This window comes from Prunus mume, linkage group LG4, assembly GCF_029339155.1.
Source record: "Prunus mume cultivar Tortuosa linkage group LG4, ASM2933915v1, whole genome shotgun sequence".
Classification (NCBI taxonomy): domain Eukaryota; kingdom Viridiplantae; phylum Streptophyta; class Magnoliopsida; order Rosales; family Rosaceae; genus Prunus; species Prunus mume.
Window position 1 is genome coordinate 23,214,389 of NC_142701.1, and position 19,214 is coordinate 23,233,602.

General features: G+C 38.7%; 2 protein-coding genes across 8 annotated transcripts; one reads left to right on the plus strand and one right to left on the minus strand.

Moving 5' to 3' along the window:
- Positions 1–339: 339 nt before the first annotated feature.
- LOC103329171 (GDSL esterase/lipase At2g42990-like) lies at positions 340–3,626 on the minus strand. 4 transcript variants are annotated; one of them, XR_016126387.1, is made up of 4 exons: positions 3,033–3,623; positions 2,183–2,675; positions 868–1,113; positions 340–674 (listed from the first exon to the last, which is right to left on the minus strand). XR_016126387.1 is itself a non-coding variant. In XM_089051228.1 (4 exons), the coding sequence occupies exons 1-4, from the start codon at positions 3,396–3,398 to the stop codon at positions 656–658; spliced, it is 978 nt and encodes a 325-aa protein (XP_088907354.1). In that variant the 5' UTR covers positions 3,399–3,626; the 3' UTR covers positions 340–655. The 4 variants fall into 4 exon arrangements, 2 of the variants coding, with proteins under 2 accessions (XP_088907354.1, XP_008229820.1); XR_016126386.1 differs by having other exon boundaries at positions 854–1,113; positions 3,033–3,622; XM_089051228.1 differs by having other exon boundaries at positions 1,014–1,113; positions 3,033–3,626.
- Positions 3,627–15,185: 11,559 nt separating this feature from the next.
- Positions 15,186–18,912, plus strand: LPXB (lipid-A-disaccharide synthase B). 4 transcript variants are annotated; one of them, XM_089050178.1, is made up of 9 exons: positions 15,186–15,313; positions 15,700–15,957; positions 16,250–16,355; positions 16,512–16,617; positions 16,701–16,924; positions 17,086–17,161; positions 17,514–17,752; positions 18,187–18,413; positions 18,516–18,912. In XM_089050178.1, the coding sequence occupies exons 2-9, from the start codon at positions 15,758–15,760 to the stop codon at positions 18,712–18,714; spliced, it is 1,377 nt and encodes a 458-aa protein (XP_088906304.1). In that variant the 5' UTR covers positions 15,186–15,313; positions 15,700–15,757; the 3' UTR covers positions 18,715–18,912. The 4 variants fall into 4 exon arrangements, with proteins under 4 accessions (XP_088906304.1, XP_088906305.1, XP_088906303.1 ...); XM_089050179.1 differs by having other exon boundaries at positions 15,193–15,313; positions 15,662–15,957; XM_089050177.1 differs by having other exon boundaries at positions 15,193–15,313; positions 15,662–15,957; positions 16,250–16,349.
- The last annotated feature ends 302 nt before the right edge of the window (positions 18,913–19,214 follow it).

Here is a 19,214-nt window from a genome sequence, read left to right on the forward strand (position 1 = left end):
AGAATTGGGCCGTCTCCTTAATGCTTGGGCTGAAATTTCGGTGCATGAGTTTTGGGTCGAGTGGACCTTCAGTCAATTTTAACTTTGGGCCTGAGTTTAGACCTAGGCCGAGTTCATTGTTTTCACGGTCATGGGCCTCCTAGGTCTGAACCTCGTCTTTTTACTTTGGGCTTGGATACTTTAGCTTCTAGGCCCAAAATCTTGGCTCAATGGGCCCTTTTTATGTCATTTCCCCTTGTGGGTTCAAGAGGGAATTTTTTAGGTATAAACAGCATTAAAACTCCTAGTGATCAACCTTTTACATGGATCCTAGCTAGACAAAAAAGAACAAGCTCCCTCTTAAATAAAACCACAAAAAACGTAAAACAGTGGCTTGTGGTTGCGGTACTGTTGGGGATTTCAGGACCTTAACCTCCAATTCCCACAGGATGGAACAAAAGTTGCAGTAGGGTACATAAATAAAGAAGGAATACGTAGACGTTCATTACACATGGCCATGGTAAGCCAAATTTTGGATCGTTATCACTACTTCCGTTCTTAATAGAGAATCCCGAATACATCCAAGCTCACTACCTTTCCCCACTCTATCCTGAGCTCCCCTTCTATGCATTTTCCATTAGTTGCCTTCATTGGCTCCAACCTATGCCATTAGCCATTACATTGTGCACTGGAATCTATATCATAAGAAATATCAGATCATACATTAACATTTCAAACCCAATTTAATACAAATTCAGATCATCAATCGATCTGTGAGGAACAAATAGTTGAGGAGAAACAATAATCATGATGTTTACACACGTAGATGATCTAACATAGAATGCAAAACAACCAACAGAACCCCACACACTACCTTTTTTTTTTTACCTGCCAAAGAAGAAAGCATTTTTCTTCAGAGAGACAAAGAATATATACAAAATCACTTGAAGGTTTCTCGAAGAATGCCAATCAAAGAGGCTGCAAGAATCTTGTTTGTTTTGTCCGTAGGATGGAAGGCATCCCAGAATACGTACTTATTTGCATCTTTGCATGTATATGGGTTATTCTCATTGCAGAGGTAGCTCATTTCGAATGTCCCAGTAGCACAGCATGCCACCTCAGCAACCTCAAATCCTGTCAACCAATCACAAAAAAAATAAAAATTTATCATAATTAAACCAATTTTAGGCCCTTTTAAATAAATAAATTTCAAGAGCCATTTGTGCGTTCTCTATCTTCTAACAAAAAGAAAACAGAGACAAAATGATGCTCAAAATCAAAGTAAATCATAATTAAGAAAGGTAAGAGCTACCAAATTGCTTGGTTGTTCATAGCTATCAGTGATTAGCTTCAGCTAGTTCTAGAAAAACTCAGGTGCTAAAATGGCACAATGATTCTGTTAGCTGCAACAAAAACAGAAGTCATGTGTGTGCCAAACCAAACTTGGTTAATTGCCTGCATGCTTATATTAAACTCCCATTAAAGTTTCCCACCAACTTTTTCAACCACTTTCTTGTCCGCTTCATCAATATGATTTCACCAACGGGCCCCTAATTAACTAGCCAGTAGGTGTACCCTTTATGTAATTAATCATAGTGACTGCTAAATCTGGTTAATCTTGTATAAGTTTTCCTTCTGTCAGTCAAATGGGCAAAGGTCTATGATCCCCCTGGTTTTTCAAACTCCTATTATATAGTTTTACCTCCGATATTACTAAATAACTATTGCTATTCCCGGCCAATAACGATATGATACGCGTGATAACACTTCCACGTGGCATAGCATTATTGGCGGATAGCAAAACAATGCTATCCCCGTTGCAAATAAGTTTTTCTCATTCATAAGACACTCAACAGAATGAGAACACATCTGCTACTAGTCAAAGTTGAATATTTTCTGCTGTTAGGTGTCTAAACTATACAACTCAAAGTTTAATTAGCAGAGTCTGATATAATACTAATGATATGATTATGTGTGGCATGTATGTAACCATAATTTCCAAACCAAAGATCTGATTTTTCCCCAGAGAGAAAGTGTACAAGACTACCAATGACTGTGCTCTTTTTGGAACTTTGCCAAAATAGAAAAGATGCTGTCATGGCATAATGATGTATATATTTTGTCAATATATGGCTATTGCATCATTACAGTTCTATAAGCATGTATCTAAAGATCAATAGTTGACAGCTAAGTATTAACTTACCATATGAGGAAGGCCTTTTAATGATTTGATAGAACAGCTGATATATTTTGTCTGTAAACAGAATTCTAAGGCCTGGAAGCTCTTGATTCAGCTTTGCCACCATATTGCTCAACTTCCCATTAAATTCCACAGCCACATTGTTATGTTCCTGCACACAATCATGATTAGCCATGAAATTTCTGGCTCTCTCTAATGGCAGACACCCCATTGGAGGAAGCCCAGTTAGAGATATTTTTCTGACCCCAAGACTGTAGATTTCCCTGATGAAATTTTCAGAAAGTCCAATAAGGAAATCCTCATACTGTTGGACTGTGAATTCCATTTGCCGGGTGGGTATTGTGTAGTAGTTTTCCAGGAAGTCATTTGTTCCTAAGCTTATCAAATATAAAGCCTCTGTCAAAATTTTCTTTGCCTTGGCCTTGCCAAGATAGGCTCTCAATTTGTTCTGGTACTCCTTATAGTACTCCACTTCTTTCCACAGAGGTATCACATTCTGCATTGTACACCAAGTTAGTTTTTATGAGAATTTTTTTTAACCACATATTCAAATTTGAAGCATTGATCAGGCGAAATTGTCCAAATTGATAGTCTAATAACATAACATTGTAGATACATAACGCGAACAATATTAACTAAAATTTAGACAAGCAAAGTATGAAAATACATGGGGCATTGTATTTGCATGCATGATTCATATTGTAATAAGACGATGATTAAAGCAAGATAAGGCAAACCCTTATTGTGAATGATGAGACAAATCCAAATTCTGAGACAAGGGGCTTTCACATTATAGCAGATAAATGCAACATAAAGAAAGAGGCTGATATCTTTTGATGCGCAGGTGACTTACTAGTACATCAGAAGTTGCAGTGTCATAGCCAGTTCCAGCAGAAGCAAAGCAAACACCAGTGGCAAAATCTGATATCCCATATTTGGGGTCCAAGTAGGCAGGAACAGATGGTTTGAGCCCAAAAGCCTCAGAGATGAAATCTGGAGGAACTCGACCATTCGAGAACCTTCCTGTGGGCTGGCCACCAGCAAAGTCACGCCCATATGGCTTGAAATTACTCTTCAGAAGTGTAGAGATCCTGTTGTTGTTTCCTGAGTCCACAGATGAGTCTCCAAACACAATAATAGCTGGAACTTTAGCCTCATACTTTGCTACTTGCAGTAGGATTTGAGTGAACAAGAGCCATGGAGTGTATAAGTATGCCATTTACTCTTTAGCTACTTTGTGTCAGTGGCTACTGGCAAAGGCTGGAGATATTTGAGATGAGATTGTAATACATAAGATAAGCAATATGAGAGGAGCTGAGAAATTTGTGGAACTTGTGGAGAAGAGTGGTTTGGTGGGTGAGAAAAATGTAATGGTGATTTGTACTCTAGGACTAGGAGCCTACTGCCTAGAATGCAGGGTAGGCATGGTTATGTCCAATGACTTTTGCAGTAATGTGACAGAAAATTCAGAAAAAGACTTGTGTGAAACGGGGATTTCACTGGTTTTTTTTATTTTGGCCAGTCATAATATGTTAGTGCGATAGCTTTTTCACTTATAAAGTTAACAATGCTTTCCTCAGGAGGTAATTAGGAACCAAGGAAATAAACATGAGAGGAAGCAAACACACCTACAGGCTACAAGTAAAAGCAAGCTGAAATGCCATGAGTTTGCAGGCCAATTCAATTATGTCAGTTGTTGTGTTGGGTAACCTGGTTTAAAATTCAGTTCTAGTTAGAGGAGCAGCACCAAGACATTTCATAGGTCCTAATCTTTATCTGTTTTAAACTTCCCAACTCTAGATATATATGACAAATTAAGAACAAAACAGATATAGCAAATGATAATTAATGGGTTTTTAATCCAAAAATTTGTTGTTGAACTCTGTGTTTTGTATTAATCAAAGGTCAATAAGCCCAAGTTTGTGGTCCTGATGTTAGGAAGGTGATTATAAATTCCCAACTAGTTTTGAGTTTACATCATTGGTGTGATCGTTGATCAAAATTCATTTTTTTATTAAGCGGGACAGAGGGTAGTTGTAGCATTTAAGGGAGACAGAGGCAGTGACAGGCCCTAGTTAAATTGTTCTGAACCCAAAAGAAAGCTGGCTTTTCTTTATGAGGGTCATCTCCATTTATAGAACTTTTCTGTGCTCTGAATTAGCTACTACAAGTTACAAGGACTCTTTAAATCATAAACCAGATTTCTTTGCCTTTTTGACGTTCATTTTGCAGGTGAGGGATTCGATCGCTCATATGCACCGAATTTCATCATATAACTATGAAGTTAAATGAGTTTGGGTTAAAAGGACTAAACTCAAATTTTTACCCTTTAAAATACAACTATTCATGTATTACACGTAATCAACAGTTTTTTCCCCTCAACAACTCAAATTTTGACTCCGCATCTTCATTAGATTTATAAAAAAAATGGTTTAACTCTATTTATTTTTTGTAGTTAATTTTTATTTATTACATTTTGATTTATTTTTATGAACATTTTGCCCTAAATTTTTTGAAATTCCACAAAACTAATTTTATTTCACTTAAACATAAATGGATGGGATAAATGAGTGGGTATATATAGAATTTTGGGTTGGATATAATCTATATATATATATATATATATATAGCACAAGGCAGATAATTATAAAACATTCAAAATACCAAAAAATGACATTGATTAATGCAAACATTAAGAATTGAAATTATTAATTAAATAAGAATAATATGGTAAATTCACACTTTTTCATATTAAAAAAATTAAAATTAAAAGAAAATTAAGATAATGGATCCTAAACCCTAATTTAGATAAATTTTAAGAAGTTATTTTAACCATTGGATTTAAATATCAACCATATCCTTTTTAACCATTGAATTACCTAACTTTGCATCACAACCATTGATCTAATCTAAGTACCGTTGGGTTTGAAAAAAAAAAAGTCAGATTCAAAGAGAGCCATCGATCTCCAAGGGACAAGTGCTGTTAGCGTGCCACGTGGTTGCGAAAAGGCCAAGTGGCTGACATACTAATGTCGCCAGGGCCCCGCCTGCACATTATTCTTCACGTGCTGCAAGTTGGCTTCTACTTTGGGCCTCATTGATTTCCAGATCAGGCAAAATACCAGGCGCTATTTAGCCCAACTTATTGCTTGGATTGGTATTTAGACCCCAACAAATACACGGGTTGAAGGACATTTTTAGCCTCTCGGATTGGAGAGGGAATGAAAAACAACTATGTATCAATTTCTTATTTTTTATTTCTTCACTTTATCTTAATGCCTACAAGCAAGCTATACATCCATCTATGACTCTTCATTTTTTCAAGCACTTCAGTTCATGTACACATTTGTTTCAATATACTCCATGTTGAAGAATATAAGTTCCACAGCGAAAACTTGACTAAATAAAATACAAAATATAATGAATGATTCTACTACTAATAATATGGAGGACTTTTGTGCGAAAACCCCACACCTACTAGGCTTCGTAGGTAGTTAAGTTGGGGACAATATCGGTGTTGCAAGTAGTGGGCCATTGGCTTGTCTCTCTGAATTTAACATGGTATCAGAGCGGGTTGATTGACTGGCCCTGAAACCTCTACCCTTATATGATGTTCACATGTTGGACTTGAATGTCTACCTTACCTTTTACCAAATATGTGGTGCTCACGTGTTGGGCTTGAATTATTGATTCCGATGTGGACTTGGCTCTACGTGTGACCCACTATGTGGTGGTTCCACGTGAGGGAGCATATTGAAGAATATAAGTCTCACATCGGAAACTTGACAAAATAAAATACAAAATATAATGAATGGTTCTGCTACTAATAATACCGAGGCCTTTTGTGATAAAACCCACACCTACTGGGCTTTGTAGGTGATTAAGTTAGGGACAATATCGGTGTTGCTAGTAGTGGGCCGTTGACCCATCTATCTGAATTTAACATACATATACATGAATAAATACATAAATCAATATTTAAATCCTATTAAAATCCTGCACTCTAAAGGATGAAAATTTTGATTTAATTTTATAATTAATCTTTACACGCTATGGAATGATCCATTAAAGAGAGAAAAGAGCAAGGCTACATACATTAATCCATTGTGCTTGTGGTTATGTTTTTTTGTCATGTCTATTCATGTCACACTATGTTGAGGTGTTTATTTGTCCTGGGTCATCTTTGTCAAATCTCATAAATAATTATGTTTTGTAATAAGATAGGCAATTCAAAAAAATAAGTGGCTTGACGTGTATTAATGTTACATGAAAGTATAACTTCATCGTACAATAAAGTTAGATCACGTGATGAGTATTATAGACACAACTGTTAGATTAATTTGATGTAAGTAAGTTTCTCACCTACACATCCCATGCAACGAGAAAATCTGGTGAATCTAAGGAAGTGAAAGAGTAACAATTGACCATCAATCAAGTTTTGGCTTTCTCACCTGAAACATTGATATTGATTCATCTTCTTCAATTTCTTCTAAATAAAATCTTTTTAGCTGTTATCACCGTTTTGGTCTTGGGACCTGCTAGAATGAGGAGGTTAATATGTGGGGCTTATTTGCGGGATGTTAACAACTGTCCAATTAAAATGAACAATTTAGTTTTTAAATTGTAGTTTTGTTACAACCAGGTTAAAAATACCCATCACAAAAACTACAACCGGAACTTCTCTCTCATTCAGGAAAAAAAAAAGAACAACTTCTCTCTCATCTCTCCCCTTTTACAAGGTCAACATTGATGGTTGTCGGAGTAGAAATACTGGAATTATTGGTGCTAGTGGTTTATTACGCAGTTGGGGCTTGGCTTAAGGGATTTTTTGTGAAAACCCAACAGTCACCACCCATCCCTCCTCCTATTCTTCCGATGAAAATCCAACAGTCACAACCATCGCACTTAAACCCAACCTACCACAACCTACTCCATATCCAAATTTTGAGAGAGAGAGAGAGAGAGAGACTTACTCCATAGAGAGAGAGAGAGAGAGAGAGAGAGAGATATCAAGATTTTGAGAGAGAGAGAGAGAGAGAGAGAGAGAGAGAGATTTCATGTTTTTCTTGGTTTAATGTTCATAGTTCACATTTTGATTTTGATTTTGGGGTACTTTGTTTCTGTGTTCATCAAAATTTTGTGTGGTGGGGCTCTAGAACTCTGGTTGCAATGTATCATCTGAGCTTGCATACATTGCAACCATCTTTGCCCTAAGGAATGCATTAGGTTTGAGCCTACGCAGAGCCATATGGGTGTGGACTTGTTGGCCTAGTTTCAACAAGTTATGACTAGTCAACAACAGAAAAATTGGTGCATAAAATGAGATGCAAGTTGGGTCTTGTGCTAGCAGTGATTTTAGAATTGTACATGTACTCATTGTTGCGTACAGTGAGAGCAATGGAGCATTGCATCTGGGTAGTGAAGAACATGAGCGTTACGTTTATTTTTTCCATTATAACCGCGCAGCTATTGTCACACCAGGATCGGCTCCGCCAGTAGCACGATATTTTCCGCTTTGGGCCCCCTTCTCTGCCCTCACGGTTTTGTTTCTAGGAATTCACGAGCAACTTCCCAGTGGATCACCCATCATGGATTGCTCTAGCCCCAACTCGCTTAACTCGGAGTTTCAATGAATCTGAAGCCAGTGAGCTCCCAAAAGGCTTTGTGCTAGATGGAGGTGGGCATGTACATATAAGGTACATCACTCTATTTCCGTTGGTCGATGTGGGATGTTACGATCCATCCCTCTTAGGGGCCCGATGTCCTCATCGGCACACTCGCACTACACGACAGAATGGCTCTGATACCAAATTGTCACATCTCGGATCGGCTCTGCCGTAACACAATATTGTTCGTTTTGGGCCCCATTCTCTGCCTCACGATTTTGTTATGGGAACTCACGAGCAACTTCTCAGTGGATCACCCATCCTAGGATTACTCTAATCCCAACTCGCTTAACTTCGGAGTTCCGATGAATCCAAAGCTAGTGAGCTCCCAAAAGGCCTTGTGCTAGATGAAGGTGGGCATGTACATATAAGGTACATCATCCCCTCTCCGTTGGTCAATGTAGGATGTTACAGCTATACTTAGGTTCCTTTTTATTATTTATTTTTTAAAATAAATAGTATAGCCGCACAACTATATTTGGGTCCTTTTTAAAAAAATAAATAAATAATATAGTCGAGCTGGCCACTTTTATAAAAAGTTTTTTCCAATAAATAGTATAGCTGCACAGCCATACTATGGTCTCTTTTTGTTTTGTTTTTAATAATTAGTATAGCCGTGCGGCTATCCTTGTGCCCTTTTTAAAATTCTTTTAAATAAATAATATAGCAGCGCGACTCTCTCTCCCTTTTTCTAGCCCCAACACTAGCCAACCGGAAAAAAAAAAACTAACGAACCCACCCCATCGATCCCCAACCCAACCCTTATATATATAACAAATAGAGCCCAACTGCACAAAATTTTGATGAACACAGAAACAGAGTAACCCCAAATCAAAATCAAAATGCGAACTATGACATTAAACCAAGAAAAACATGAAATCTCTCCCCCCCCCCCAACCTAAATTTGGATATGGAGTAGGTTGTGGTGGGTTGGGTTTGAGTGTGATGGTTGTGACTGTTGGGTTTTCGCCGAAAGAAGAGGATGGGGATCGGTGGTGACTGTTAGGTTTTCACATAAAATTCCTTAAGCCAAGCACTAGCTGCATAATAAATCACCAGCACCAACAATTCTAGTATTTCTACTCCGACAACCATCAGTGTTGACCTTGCAAAAGGGGAGAGATGAGAGAGAGACGTTTCGGGTTGTAATTTTTGTGATGGGATATTTTAACCCGGTTGTAGCATAAAGAGGATACTAATGTTAGCCATTTGATCAATCTAACGGGACAGTGAGTAGCCCCGTAAATAACCTCCGCACAAAATCTCCGCATTAAAGCAACTCTGACAGACCCGCCCGAATTTCACAGAACCCAAGACGAATCCTGCGGAGACCTCGCATCACACCCATGACGGGTTCACTCCTCAAAACTATGTCCTCTTTTACAAAGAGGATTAAGGGCACGAGACTTTCTGAAGTTTGCAAAGTCTCTCCTGTAAATTGAACATTTCCCCAAAATTTTCCACCTGCATAAAATATATTTTTATAATCCAACCGGCAGCATGCACAAGATAACAACATGCAATTCAGCTAAATGGCCTCCAGCCTTCAGATACTTCAAAACAAATTACCAACACATTTCTTACGCCAAATAATATAATCCAATGCACTTACGCAAGCCAAAAGTAATTTATATTATTTAGTTTTCCCAACCAATTTAACATACGAGGCCCAACCTCATAACACAAACGCATCTCATTCTCACTAAAATAGTAGGACCAACTACCAAGTCCGTATCATACTCAATAAAACCAGATAAGTGGAGTCTAATCTGTGGCTGCACCTAGTAACTTCAGGCTATCTACGTACCCTACTAAGGGATCAAGCCACACGTAGTTCTTTCACATCAATCCTGGCTCCAATAACAAACAAACCATTACAGCCATACAAATTCATACATTCTAGGATTTATCCATCACAACTCACCAAACACGATCACAATATCACCCCTCATACGACGGGACGCACCCGGCCTCGTATGAGGTCAACACGCCAGCTACTCCTACGACACGTGCGACCTCAACACAATAACAATATCACCCCTCATACGACGGAACACACCTGGCCTTGTATGGGGTCTCTCAACACGCCGACTACTCCTGCGACACGTGCGACCTCAACACAATCACAATATTACCCCTCATATGACGGGACGACCCGGCCTCGTATGGGATCTGTCAACACGCCGGCTACTCCTACGACACGTGCGACCTCAACACAATCACAATATCACCCCTCATATGACGGGATGCACCCGGCCTCGTATGAGGTCTCAACACACCGGCTACTCACCAGCTACTCCTACGACAAAGTGCGACCTCAACACAATCACAATATCACCTCATACGACGGACGCACCCGGCCTCAGATGTGGTCATCAACACGCTGGCTACTCCTACGACAAGTGCGACCTCAACACAATCACAATATCACCCTCATACGATGGGACGCACCCGGCCTCGTATGGGGTCAACACGGCTACTCCTACAACACGTGCGACCTCAACACAATCACAATATCAGCCTCATACACGCTGGCTACTCCTACGACACGTGCGACTTCAACACAATCACAATATCACCCTCATATACGGGACACACCCGCCTCATATGAGGTCTGTCAACACGCCGGCTACTCTTACGACACGCGACCTCACAAGCATACCTCACCGCTCGCTTTGGGCCCTGGCTATATTCTCACCAACCATCTAACTATTCGCTTTGGGCCTGGCTACATTCTCACCACCTCGCACGGATTTAAAGGCCTTAACACAATCAGAGGACGGTACTTACAGTGTAATCAAAATCCGGAGAGGTACATAGGGTAGTGCGTATAACACTTCAAACTGGCATCTAAACACTTTCATACCTTTGTATACACACATGATTATATATAAATATAAACCTCTATTTCATAAACCTCAACCCTGGAATAGAATCCTAAAAATCCCCAAATTCTGAACCGTAACAAATATCCTAATCCCATATAACCAACATACAATCAAGACCCGTCACTAAGGTCATTATAACCCTCAAAGAAAGGTAAGACTATCTCGGAAGTCTCACGGTCAACCTAGGGTCAAACAGGCCCACGGGGCCCACAACCTCCAAATTCCGATCCGAAAGTTCCGATAGGTTCTACAGGGTCTAGGATGCACGTCTTGCAAGTTTAGTCCAGATCGGACGGTCGGATCGCTCACAATCGCACGATCGGACAGTTACTATAAACTTAACCCTATGGTTGGCATTTTCGGAGTATCCGGGACTCCGTTTTACAATCCGTCGAATCCTACACGATCCTAGGAATGCTCAGATCAATATATATTAAATTGGAATTAATCCAATAGTCCGAACCTATCGAACCCGGATAACCGACAATATGCGTAATCCGCTCGGGTTCAAACTTCAACCGATTGAATCCAAAGAACCCACGCGCTCATGAAAACTAGGAGACCAAATCGGGACCTAAAGCCCTTTTCTACAGTGCCCACGCTGCCACACGCGCCGGCAGCGCGTGGGTGTCCAAAGCGATAACCCATCGCGGAAAAACCCATAATCACGGCTCAAGACTCCTACCCTAGGTAAAACACTCTATTTGGAGTCACTTTTGTTCTTGGGCATACCCCAAAAACTGACCGGAAGTGGCCGAAATCTCCAATCGAAATTTGAAACCCAATTCAGAATCGAATTGCCTACGCTACAAATTGATCAATTCCTACCCAACAAGAAGTTAGAGCTCGGAAAATATGTGAGAAACCATACCTCACTTGCCGGAATGGTTGGCGGACAACGGAGAACGAAGCCAAGTTTCGTAAAAATCGGAGCTTTTCTCCTCGTTTTTCGCAAAATCACGATGGTGGCGAGGGACCTGGGGGTAGGAAGAGGATGGCGGCCATTTTGGTACCGCCCGTCGACTTTGGTGGCCGGATGAGCGAACGACCGGCCAAAACGTGGCGGTGTGATGACTATCGCGAACCAAATGAGTGAGAGAGAGAGAGAGAGAGAGAGAGAGAGAGAGCTGAGGGCTTTTCTGTCTTTTAACCAAAAACCTATTTCAAAATATTTACGATTTTGCCACTAGTGATGTTTTGCTCGTAACTTCTTCCTTACAGCTGATTTAAGCTCACTATGTCTTTACGGACGCATCTCGCCGTGCTCTACGCAACAGTATAGTCAGAATTTCCAAATTCCTTCCGAATAAAAATGACCAAATTACCCCTATCCCGAGGGTAAATTCGTAATTCCACTCAAATTAATTAAAACATAGAGATAAATTTGGAGTCGGGGTATTACAAACTCCACCCATTTGCCTTTTGCCATGGCAAGGGGGGCTATGGCAGCCACTATTCACATAAATAGTGCTTGCCCTTGCAATTAACGTTGTGTGTTTCCACTCGTTTCTATGGCAAAAGGCAATTACTATTCATTTTTTTATATTTTTTTCAAAATTATTTTTACCTCAATAATTAATTTGGATAATATTTTCGAATAAGATTTTCGGGTTCCTACGTGTCACGACTATTCCTATCTCATAATCGGATAAAATTTCCGGATAAGATTTTTGGGTTCAAATTTCAGATACATTTCAAAATTCAAATTTCAGATAAATTTAAATTTCAAATTTCATATGAATTTCAAATTTCAAATTTCGGATGAATCAACATTCAAATTTCAAATTTCACATTTAAGATGAATTTCAAATTTCAGATAAGATTTTCATCCTTTAAAATCAAGCCACGTATCATCTCTATCTGGCCAAATTTTTTTATAAAACCATAGGCTTAGTTCATAGCTCTCACACGACATCTTTCTATATTTTCATTTATCAGAGTTTAGAATTCATACTTCATTCTCAATGGAAGACATGAGGAGATGCTTGGAGAGGCAAGAGCGAGAAATAAATGAGAGAAGTCGTAGACGGAGTTGAAAGGCAAAGGTTACAGAGAGAATAAGATGAACAAGTTGTCATAGCAGTAGCTTTGCTTGATGAAGATAACCAAGGTCGCCGCCGTGATTCACAAGTCGGCCATGGCCCGAATGTCGATAGATATAGGCATTCTTGGGATAAGAATATTTTGGAAGATTATTTTATCCCAACTTTTTTGTACTTTAATGTTGATTTTCGAAGGTGATATAGAATGCAACCCCATTTGTTCAATAAAGTCATGCATGATATTTGCAATTATGATGCATACTTTGTTCAAAAGTGTGATGCCGCTGGGGTTTTGGGACTTGTTCCGGAGTAAAAGCTTACAACTGTTATATGAATGTTGGCATATGGTTCATCTGCTGATCATGTGGATGAGATTGCCCAGATGGGGAAGTCCACTACGTTAGAGGCCTTGGTAAGATTTTGTGATGCATCGAAACTCTGTACACTAGGGACTACTGCGCAGACCTACGCCAGGACCTCCAACGAGTTTTACAAAAGCCAAGCTCGAGGATTTCAGGAATGATTGATAGCATCAACTGCATGCACTGACAATGGAAGAATTGCCCAACTGCCTGGCAAGGAGATTACAGAAATAGAAAATGCTAAAAAAGTATCATACTTGAAGCTATTGCTGGCTTCGATGCATGAGTTTGACATGCCTTCTTCAGAGTTGTTGGATCTCAAAATGACCTCAACGTGCTGGGTCGATCCCCGATCTTCAAAGATGTTTTGAGAGGTGAAGTCTCGAATATCACCTATCAAATCAACAATATCGTCTACCAGACGGGGTATTATCTAGCAGACGGCATCTACCCGAGGTGGACCACATTTGTCAAATCCGTTCTGAATCCCCGATCTCAGAAGCAAAGATTATTTGCTTCATATCAAGAAGGAATACAGGAAAGATGTCGAAAGGTGTTTTGGCATCCTCCAAGCCAGGTGGTTGATTATTCGAGGTGCGGCGTGTATGTTTGATGAGGAGGTGCTGAGAAGCATTATGATGTTTCTTCTTTGCCTTGCAATTTCCTCCAATTTTTTTTGATGTATTAGTGCTAGAATTACTCTCTTTCTTCACTTTCGCAGCCTTTTGGCCAATGGGTCTCGGCTCCTTTTCGATCGGTGAGTCTTAACTCATAGAGGAATCAAGAGGTGAATCCGATGTCGTTGAATCATGGAGTGACGTCTCGTTTAACATAACAAGGGGACCCATGAGAATAATTCTGAAGCGTTCGCAATTTTTCACCACCTCCCAACATTCATGATGGTTGAAAGTTTTTTTGCCTTGCCCAATTGCACCAAACCACATATGTGCTTGTATAATCTATTAGCAAAAAATAATAATGAAAATGCAAGAAATATTTAAAATATATTGGAAATGCAAGTAACATAAAAAAATAATAATAATGAAAATGCAATTAACCTTACAAATATATTGGAAATGCAACAAATATTCAAGTAACATAAATAAAAATAAAATAAAAGGAAATGCAATTAACCTTACAAATATATTGGAAATGCAACAAATATTAACAAAATATTATTTATGCAAGAAATATTAAGAAAAAATTGGAAATGCAAGAAATATTAACAAAATATTGAAAATGCAAGAAACATATATATATATATATATATATATATTAGGACATTAAACTTAATAAAACGAAAATTACGGAATATTTACCTCTCTACTAAGATTTTCCCCACTTCTATGGTTGTCCCTCACTTTTGTCAAGGCATCTTGCCAACTCTTTATTGAGAATTTTCTACCTATTAGACAATGTCTTTTTCATATGAGTCGACCTCATAATTCTTTCACAAAATTCGGCATGAATTTTTTTTTCCACATATGACAAAATTTCATCTCATTGCCTGACAGGGGACAATGACTAATTTGGAGCCCTTGGACAAGAAAACATCTCCCATGGTGCTCTAAACCCCTCCGATTTCGTTAGAATAAGCCATAAAGATAAGAAATAAAAATACAATTTGAAAGAGAATAAAATATTGAGTAAGAGTGGATAATAGTAAAAGTAGAAGAAAATGTATGAGGATTGGTGTTGAAAGTGAAGGGTATTTATAGGTATTTATAGAGAAAAAAAATTCAGAATTTTGGTTTTTAATAAAAAATTTGAATTTTTTCATAATTTTATAGCCAAAAAAGCTCAAAGTTGGATTGGAGGAGGAGAAGCAGATCGGGCGCCTGTGCGAAGACACGTGTCTTCTAGCCATTGGAAACGCGTCTGGTGACGTTAGCGCACACGAGTTCAAATTTTTTACTGGCGCATGCATTGCCTTCGAGCCAGCCTATCTTCGTGGGTCCCATAGCCAGCCCGGCAAAAAGCTAGGTCCTGCGGGGGCCTCGGGCTAATTATTGGGCGACTCTGGTCCTGCATCCCTTTTAGCCCATAAGAAAAAAGACGCCCTATTGAACATTTCAAGTGGGCTTCGGCGAAACTCAGCTAAAAACTAACCCAAAAATTCTGAAGCAGTTTTCTGAAACCCTCTGCTTTCTTCCACTGCTTCCTCTTCTCCTCAACTGTAAGTTCTTCCTTTGCAACTTTGCTTGCATTCTCATTTTCTTTTTAATATTTAAATTGCTATGTATTTAACTTACATGGCGAGCACTTTTTCTGGGTCTATGTATTCTTCTTTTTCTGAATGTCGTCATTAGATTCTATTTCTTGAAGAAAAGCAATTATTTTTATTGGGTTCAAATAATGGCTGCCTAATTACAATGCTGAAGCTTAAATTTGGGTGCTTATGAGCTTACTAACTTCAATTTTGTGCTCACTTTTCTTATCCTGCTGTATAAAGTTTGTTAATTTACTGTGCATTTTGTTCTTCCTGCATTTGGGTAATGATTGTTTCGTTTGTTCATTGCCTAAGATTTTCAACACACTGCTTTTCTTGTGCCCATGAACCAGAATCCTTAAGAGGTATTCAGAATGTGGTTCAGAACAATATGGAAAGTGGGTGGTAGAAATGTTGTGGGCTTCTCTAGGCCACTCAGAAGATATAACATCAGTTTCAAGCAGAGATGTAATGGATGTTGCTGTTAAAGATGGGGAGCTGAGGGTCTTCATAGTCGCTGGAGAGGTTTCTGGGGACACCATTGGCTCTCGTCTAATGGCATCTCTAAAGAAGCTCTGTCCAGTTCCTGTCCGTTTTTCTGGTGTTGGAGGGTAAACTTTTAATTTCCCTGCAGTCTTATTGGAAATTATAATTCTTTTTAGAAATCCTTTTTCGATGGGGGTTAGCAGCTCCTCTTCTGTTAAATCTCCTTCTCTAATAATGAGTGTGGTTAATTAATTGTGTTATTATTGTTTTAATAAGGACATAAAATATTCACATGGATGAGATTTAGGCACTTTGGACAAAACCATGGTTTTCAAAATTTGTTGTTTGAATGATATTTGGTTGAACATCTTCCTGACTTTGTTGGAGGTCTTTGTTTTCTCGTCATATTATGTTCAGGTCCATGATGTCTAAACAAGGATTAAAATCTCTGTTTCCTTTGGAGGATATTGCGGTAATGGGATTATTGGAGTTATTGCCTCATCTGAATAGGCTGAGAGTGAGTGTGAGCTACATAAGACCTTACTTAACAAAGTCTATGATGAATGCAGTTTTAATTTAATTTTTATCTTTGTAAGCATCTTTGTTACAAGAGAAAAGATTGCTGCATCCTGGCATCTTGTTAGGTCAAGGTTTTAAAACTGGAACATGATTGTGTCAGGTGAAGCTGCAGGAGACAATAGAGGCTGCTCTTCTGTTTCAACCTCATGTTGTTGTAACAGTGGATTCCAAGGGTTTCTCTTTCCGTCTTTTAAAGCAGTTACGGGGTAATATGCAACACCTTCTCGGAGTTATAATCAGACTTTAGTGATACATATAGTGTTGGAAATTGGGGACGTGCTTTTTGCAGCTAGATACAATCAGCAGAGATTCGATGTTCCAGTACACTTCCATTATGTAGCCCCATCATTCTGGGCTTGGAAAGGGGGCGAAGCAAGACTCGGAGGCCTGACCGAATTTGTGGATCATGTCTTGTGTATACTTCCTAATGAAGAAGAAGTTTGCCGATCAAATGGACTGGCTGCAACCTTTGTGGGCCACCCCATTCTGGAGGACGTTTTGGAGTTAAATTTGGTATGATTTGTTTTCTTTCTTTTGGGATTTCTCAGATTTTTAGTTTAATGTTCTTTCTTCCAGAAAGCTGTGAATATAACATAATATATAACTATATATGCTGCTCAAATTGACTTCACTTTTAAGTTAAAATTACTGATACGTAGTATTGTGTTTGGAAGGACACTTCACCTCATGAATGGAAGAAGATAGAAGGAAACTGTGAAGATTTCAGAAAGAGATATTCAATACCTGCAGGTAAAATGTACTATTCTGTTTTAATTTTTTTACATATCCTATGTGCTACCTAAGAGTGGTTGAGTTATAGTGGTCTGAGAATTGAGGTTGCAAAATGAACCCTTTATTTGAAATCTAATTGACTGTACATTGTCACTTTCTCCATCAACTGGTATTTTTTCCTTTTCTTCTCCTTAGTATAGGTATTTTTTCAGTAAATGATTTGAGCTCTGTATTGTTATTAGGAATATAATATTTGAATCATTGATCTTCTCTGATATTTCCTCCCCAAGTCCTTATTGACTCATCTTTCTGTTCATGCACATTTCTTCCTCTGTCCATACGTATAATATGTGTGTGTTTTATTTTGCAGGAACCACAGTCATTTCCTTGCTTCCTGGAAGCAGATTACAAGAGGTCACCAGAATGCTTTCCATCTTTGAAAACACTATGAGATTATTAAAAGGTTCCTCTCCCAAGTTAGTAACAGTCATCCATGTCGCTCCAAATCAGCATGTGAAGAACTATGTCACTGGAATCAGTAACAAGTGGCCTGTGCCTGCTATATTGATTCCAGGAGGATCCCTGCACCAAAAATATGATGCATTCAGTGTAAGTGAAATGAATCACCTTTCTTGTGGATGATATAAAACTCAGTGGCTAGGATTCTCGCTTTAGATTTACATTTTCATGGCATATTTCCCAGAAAGTTTGATCTATCGATTCCTGTTGATGTGAAGGAAAAAATCACCTTTCTTATCGCAATATGGGTTCTGATTAAGTCCAACCAATTTCTCCTATAGCCAAAACATATTAGAAGGCTGGTTTGTATATGCAAAAAATTTAAATATCTAGAGTTGACAAGTAATCAGGCTGTTTGCAAAGTTCACTGTGGTGTATTAATTTTTCGTCACTTTGTTTGATAGCCAACAGGGAATGAATCTGAGCATATCTAAATCCAAGTTTTCAAACTCCGTAAATTTGGAATGCATGCTTTATTAATTTTTCTATTCTTGCTCAAACTTGTTACTCATGTTGACCTGCAGGCAAGTAGTGTTGCGTTATGTGCTTCTGGAACAGTTGCTTTGGAGTTGCAGCTTGCGCGGCTACCATGCGTAGTCGCTTATCGAGCTCATTTCCTAACCGAGTGGATTATTCGTTATAAAGCCAAGATACCTTACATCTCCCTCCCAAATATTCTCATGGATTCAGCTATTATGCCTGAAGCTCTCTTTCAAGCATGTACTCCAACAAACCTAGCCTCATCGATTTTGTAAGTCTTATTTGTTTTCATTCAAGCATGATCTCTTTCCTCTGTAGTTTAATTACTGAAAGACTGGGGATTTATAACTCAAGTATATATGATCCACCACAGGAATTTGATACACAACGATGGCCTCCGAGAAAAACAGATCGTTGCTGCTGAAAAGGTTATCGGACTTCTATGCCCTCAGGCCAGAAATTTAGGTAACCTGTCACAGCAACATCGAGGAAGGTTTCCCCATTACACACCAAGTATGATAGCAGCAACCGCAATACTGTACCATGCAAAGCCAGAAGTGCTAATTACTTAAGTAAATTTTTTTGTCCAAATGTTTAATATCATCTCACCAATGAACTTTTGGCTTGATTAGAATGGAAGGTGGAGAGTTTCGTTTTCACTCTTTCCCTTGTGTTGAAAGTGGTTTTTTTCTGTTGATAAATGCTTTCATCTAATCGGATCCAATATGGGACTGGATTGGCCTGTATCATAATCCATTCCATTACCAAAATTGGACAATAATGATAAATACATCTCTACTTGACATTCTCGTGCAAATATATACAACATTTACAACAAACATAAATTTAAACACAATGGATATCGTATTAAGACAATCAAATTATCACCAATTTGGATTAACCGGGCTCATGTTCAATTAGTTAACGAGTTATGTTATCAGATCGGATCGGATAGCCTACTCCACACACCTAAGAACAGAAAATGAAAGAATCTAACACAAGGCATGGTGGATCTATCTTGCGCTTCATGTCCAGGTGTTACATGTAAGCTTAGATCAGTACTGCCTGTGAG